A 6107-nucleotide genomic window follows, 5' to 3' on the forward strand; every position below is an offset into this window, starting at 1 on the left:
AATGGCAAGGAATTAAACTGATTTTTCTTCCCCAAGTTGAGTGTGTTTTGCCCGTGACCATCACTGGTGAGTGAGCCCTCCCTGTCCTTCGTTGCTAATCCCGTGTGCCCTTTGCTGTGTCTCCCATCCCACCTCACTGGGTTGGGGGAGTGAATGCAGGATAGCATGGTCCCACTGTGGGTCAAACCAGCACAGGCGGCCTGGCCTGTGGCCCCCCCACAGAGGGGATTTTGGGTGGGAGCAAGGCCAGCCCCCTGGCTGCAGGTGGAGTCCCCCATGGCTATGGTAGCACTCTCATACCTGAGGCGGTGTGGGTGACACGACCCCTCTTTTCTACCCCTGGTGCTGGTGGGGGTGCTGCCTGGCCATGGGCTGCATCCAGTCTCTGTGACAGGAAAGTCCTTTGCTGCCACTCGTGCCCGGCCCTTCACGGCACAGACATCTCTGTCCTCTCTGTGCTGCTGCCCCAGGACTGAACCGGGTGTGTTTGGCCCGGTGTGGCTGTATTTCCCCTGGGGAAGGTGAACTGCGTTCCCACTGCATGCCTGGGCTCCCCATCCCCACAAGCTATGTGCTGGCCCCACCCATGTTTGTCACCATCCCCTGCTCCCAGGGACCGGGATGTGGTGCGGAGGTGCTGACACGTCTCTAGAAGGGTCAGCAGAGGGAAGATGGCCCTCCCTCGCCCTGCTGCATTTCTGTCCTGGCCTGTGTTGGCACTGGCTGAGTCCTGCTGTTTTGTGGGGAGTCTGGTTCCCCTCCAGTACTAGGGGCTGGGGCCAGAGACACCCTGTTGGTGCTGGAGAGCTGTCCCAGTGTTTCACTCTGGATAAGGAGTGTGGACATGCTCCTGCGCTGCACCAGGGCTGTTCCCATCTCTCCTGGGGCAGACAGGTGCTGTGTGATGCCGTGTGCTTGTGGGCGCTGGGCAAGGCGCGCTAGCAGTTCCCACATCTATGAGGGTGTTAATTAGTGGTTTATTATCAGGAAGATATGGAGGGCCTCCGGGCATCCCTGGTGTGGTGTGTCCTGTGCTCTCAGCTCCTGCAGGAGAAGAGGAGGTGAGTGAGGCTGGACAAAGGCAGGCAGCCCTCGCCAGGCAGATGCCACCAGCCGTGGCCTGGAGGTGATGGGGCTGGTGCCTCTGGGCAAGGAGACCTCACCTGCGCCTATAGTACCAGATGGCCCCAGTAAGGACTGCAGCCACGGTGAGCAGCACCACAATGATGATGCCAAAACTGAGAGCTACCTTGGAGCTGCCTGGAGGAGAGAGGGAAGAGAGCAGTTGTGGGCACACAGGACACCATGGCCAGAGCAGCCATTGGAGCCTGACCCACCATCCTCCAGGCACCTGCGTGGGGCCAGAGGCCTCTGCTCACACCCTGCGCCCCATCCCCACAGGGGGCACCTACCCCATGGGATGAGGAGGCTGCGAGTACCCAGGCTGCGGTGGCGCACGCGGCAGGCGTAGCTGTGCCCGTCATGGGGGGCCACGGCCAGGATGCTGCGGAGCTGGTAGGTGAGGTCGGCGTTGGGCAGGATGGTGCTGGTGTTAAGAGCCGGACCTGGTGGTACCTCCTGGCCATCCCGCAGCCAGGCCACACTGATGGGCCGCGGGTAGAAGCCGGTGACACGACAAACCAGCAGGAGCTGGTCTGGGCTGGGCGCGCGGGCGAAGACTGTGGCCATGGGTGGCTCTGGTGGGCGAGAACAAAGGGATGAGGGGAGCCCTGGGGAGGCACTGCTTGGCCCCAGTTGGGGGGCTTTAGGGTGGCTGGGCAAGGGTCTGGGTGGTCTCACCTTGTCTCTCCAGAGCTGCCTTTCCGTACTTGATGAATTTCTTCATGTGGTCAACACAGGTGATATTAAGAAGGTGCTGCAGGTTTGCAGAGAGGCCGGTGAAGGTGTTGAACTGCTTCTCAGTTCGCACTGCCAGTTCACTGTCCTGTTGTCTCTCCCACCGGATGTTGTCCACGTTGAAGCTGAAGAAGTCACGGGCGTTGTAGGCGAGATGATAGAATTTGGTATAGGAGCCATTGGGATATAAGTCGCAGCCGGTTGCGCACTGGATCACAAAGGGGTCTGGAGGGGTTGATGGGCATCGTGAGTGCAGCCTGAGCTGGAGCACGAAATTGCATCCTGGCACCCACTTCTCTGGGCACAGCCCTTTCCCCCCTCCCTCTGCACCCCAAGTCATTCCCCTCAGGGAGAAGACGCAAAAAGTCAAAGCTCGTTAGAGTTGAAACTGGCCAGTGTTGTGTCTGACAACAAGAAAGGCTCTTTGAAGTACATTCATAGCAAGAAGAGGTCTAAAGAGAACACTGGACCAATACCTGTTGAATATGGTCACCTGACTAATAGGGATGAAGAAAAAGTGGAGGCATTCAATGCTTTTTTTGCCTCAGTCTTTAATAATACTGATAGACCTTGGGCTGCCCAGTCCTCCGAGTTGGAGGACCATGAGTGTGGTAACACTGACTTTCCATTTGTGGACACTGAAATTGTCAGGGACCAGCTGTATCAGCTGAACATTCACAAGTCCAGGAGGCCTGATGGGATTCATCGCAGAGTACTGAAGGAGCTAATGGATGTTATAGCAGGATGCCTCTCGATCATCTGCTGAGGGTCCTGGGAGTCTGGGGATGTCCCTATTGACTGGAAGCTAGCCAACGTTATTCCAATTTACAAGAAGGGTATGAGGGAAGACCCAGGAAACTACAGACCTGCTAGTCTAATCTCAGAACCTGTAAAAAATATGGGGAAGATCATACTGGGTGGAAAGGCATTTAAAGGACAACACAATCATCAGGCACAGTCAACGTGTTGACAAAGGGAAAGTCCTGTAACTAATGTGATACCCTTCTATGATCAGGTCACCCCTCTAGTGGGTGAAGGGAAGGAAGTGGATGTAGTTTTTCTGGCTTTAGCAAGGCTTTTGGTACTGACCCTCCCAGCGTCCTTCTGAACAAGCTGTCCAGCTGGGAGGTGAGTGGGTTCACGGTGTGCTGGGTGAAGAACTGGCTAGATGGAAGGGCTCAAAGGGCTGCAGTGGATGGGGCTTCGTCTGGCTGGCGACCAGTCACCAGTGGTGTTCTTCAGGGCTCAGCCCTAGGGCTCTACAATATTTTTGTCTATGATCTGGATGCAGGAGTTGAATGCGCCCTTGGCAAGTTTGCTGATGATACAAAACTGAGGGGTGCTGTTGACTCTGCTGAGGGACAAGAGGCTTTGCAGAGGGATCTAGACAGATTGGAGCATTGGGCAATCATCAATGGCATGAAATTTAACAAGAACAAATGCCAGATTCTGCACCTGGGATGGAGTAACACCAGACACAAATACGAACTGGGATGGGAGCAGCTGGAAAGCAGCTCTGCAGCAAAAGACCTGGGGGTGCTGGTCAGCAGCAGGTTCAACGGGAGGCACCAGCGTGCCACGGTAGCCAAGAGCGCAAACTTCATCCTGGGGTGCATCAAACACAACATGACCAGCTGGTCAATGGAGGGGATTATCCCACTGTATTCAGCATTGGTGTGGCCTCACCTTGAGTTCCAGGCCCCACAATTTGGGAAGGATGTGAAAGTACTAGAATGTGTCCAGAGAAGGGTAACAGAGCTGAAGGGGCTGGAAGGTGTGTCCTGTGAGGGATGGCTGAGGACTCTGGGCTTGTGTAGTTTAGAGAAAAGGAGGCTGAGGGGCGACATGGAGAGGGAGGTGCTGATCTCCTTGGGATACAGTGATGGGACATGTGGGAATGGGTCAAAGCTGCCTCAGGGCAGATTGAGACTTGACATTAGGAAGCTTTTATTTACAGATGTGGCCAATACCCCAAGCCTGTCAGTGTTTAAGAGGCATTTGGACAATGCCCTTAATTTGCTTTAGCTTTTGGTTAGCCCTGAAGTGGTCATGCAATTGGACTAGATAATTGTTGTAGAACCCTTCCTATGGAACTATTCTATTCTATTCTATTCTATTCTATTCTATTCTATTCTATTCTATTCTATTCTATTCTATTCTATTCTATTCTATTCTATCCCCCGATGTCACTGCTCTGATTTATACCTAGTGGAAACTCTGTTGGTGAGAAACCTGTCCTGAGCCCTGTAGCTTGTTGTCCTTGAGCTATCCCTGCCCACAGCAGGGTTGGGAGCCATGGCAAAGAGGGAAGCACTGCTTTGGGGGAGTAACGGGACATGGGGTATGAGCAGGAGGATGGTGGCACTCTGCCCAGTGCTCTGCCCTTGGTTAACTGGTGCTGCACCAGTGTCTGGGGACAGGCGCTTGCTCTGTGTGTCCCACAGACATGAGCAGAGAGACCCCTTTGATCTTCTCCATTTTCTCAGATGTCTTCTCTGGTGGGATCTGGGGTTCCAAGAGAGCAATAGGGGAGGTGGTGTTAGGGCATAAGTGGAGCTAAATGTAGCCAAAGTTTGTGCTGGGGACCAAGATGGCCCCATGTGACCTCTGCACAGGACAGGATACTTTGGGAGTCTTGCTGGTGCACAATGAGGTCTACTCCCTGCATATTCCTGCCAGCCCTGGTTTGGGCAAGCTGGCGGGGGTGGCTCTGAGCTCCTCCTCACAGCTCCCTGCCTTGGGTGATTGGGTGCTCAGCACTTGGTACTTACAAGGTGTCTGGTACAGCCTGGCATCATCGGTCAGGAACAGGATGAAGTTGTGCACATAGATCCTGAACAGGTTTTGCAGGTTCTCCCACTCTGCTGCAGGCAGGGCCTGGTAGACCCATGGGTAGAGGTATAAGATGTTCCCTGTGTATTTCTGCATGGTAGCAAAGATGATGTCCTCCAGGGTGGCCCAGAGTGAAACATCCACAAGGGTGGTGTTGTGAAAGATGGTGGTTTCGAAAATGTGGAGTTTATAAGAGCCTGTGGGGAGAGGGGGGAGAGGAAACGGCATTGGAGTACATGAGGATGAAGGAGGTCAGGGGACTGCAGGCTTCAGTGCTGGTGGGCAGCCTCAGGAGGAAGGGTGGCTTGCAGTGTCCCTGGGGACAGGCAGGGTGAGATGGGGCAGACAGGCAGGGAGGGGGAAATCCCCTGGTTTCACTCAGTTTGCAGTTTCCTTCCGCGGCCTGTCTGAGCCTCTCCCTGCTTCTCCTCTAATTTCCTTCTTTGAGCCATCCACTGCCCCAGTGAGACCCTCTGGAAACTGTCACTTAACCATGGGGAAGGGATGGTAGGGGAACCCTGGTGCTGGTTTGGGGTGATGTTTCCCCCAGCAAGGAGCACCCATGCCAGGACCCAGATCCACTGGAGACCTGCATACAGTGCAGGAGCTGGGGGGGCTGGGAGGGAGGAGCATTTCACCCCAGTTTAGGGTATCTTGGGCAGTGCTCAAAACCAAATGCTGACAGGAAGCAGGAGACAGTTTGATGCTGCAGAGCTAAATGAGACTCCAGTAGATAGCAGGGCAGAGTGAAGCTTGTTCTGGAGCAGTGAGTGCCCCTCTGGCCAGGGTGCAGTGAGTGCCTGCCCCAGAATGGGAAACAGGCTGGGAATGGAGGTGAAGGCTCGGTGTATCCACAGGAGGAAACTTCGAGCTTCATTGTTTCACAGAAGGAGAAAGCAGAGGATCCAGGAACCCTTCAATTGCAAGAGAAAAGATCCCGCAGGCTGAGGGTGGAGCCCAGGACCTGCTCAAGTTGTTGGAGCCCAGTGCAGGGCTGTTGTGCCTGGAGGGACTGAGAAGCTCTGCTGCCTGCAGGCTCCCTGCAGCAGGAAGGCATCTTTGGGGGCACCCCAGCACCACAGGCCTGTCTGAGGAACCCAGTGCCTGCTCAGGTGCCTGAACCCCAGCACCAGTGGGCAAGATGGTGTGGGACAGGGAACCTTGCACAGGTGGACAGGGATGGGACACCTTTGGGTGCTGTAGGGTGGGGAGGTAGCCCCTTGGTGATGGGGACATTGGCCAATCTGTGCCCACCCGCTGCCACCTCTGTGGGGTCCTGCAGTGCAGGGATGGGAGCAGGTGGAGGTGAGCCAGGGCTCCCACTTACCCTCTGGATCTGCCCACATCCCAGGGAGGACGAGAAGAAGGAAGAGGAGGAGGAGGCGAGGGGGCTGCATGGTGCCGGCGGCAGCAAGGGT

At 55.4% G+C, this 6107-nt stretch overlaps 1 protein-coding gene across 1 annotated transcript; it reads right to left on the reverse strand.

The window, feature by feature from the left end:
- Positions 1-1114: 1114 nt before the first annotated feature.
- LOC104525063 (T-cell surface glycoprotein CD1b-3) lies at positions 1115-6086 on the reverse strand (the record flags this gene model as incomplete). The annotated part of the gene is given in 5 exon segments (XM_010168118.2): positions 1115-1260; positions 1413-1697; positions 1801-2082; positions 4629-4886; positions 6017-6086. Coding segments are annotated over 5 exon segments (1041 nt in total), but the record flags the coding sequence as incomplete, so codon positions are not given.
- Positions 6087-6107: the final 21 nt, after the last annotated feature.

This window comes from Antrostomus carolinensis, unplaced genomic scaffold (genome assembly GCF_000700745.2).
Source record: "Antrostomus carolinensis isolate BGI_N321 unplaced genomic scaffold, ASM70074v2 scaffold18645, whole genome shotgun sequence".
NCBI classification, from domain to species: Eukaryota; Metazoa; Chordata; class Aves; order Caprimulgiformes; family Caprimulgidae; genus Antrostomus; species Antrostomus carolinensis.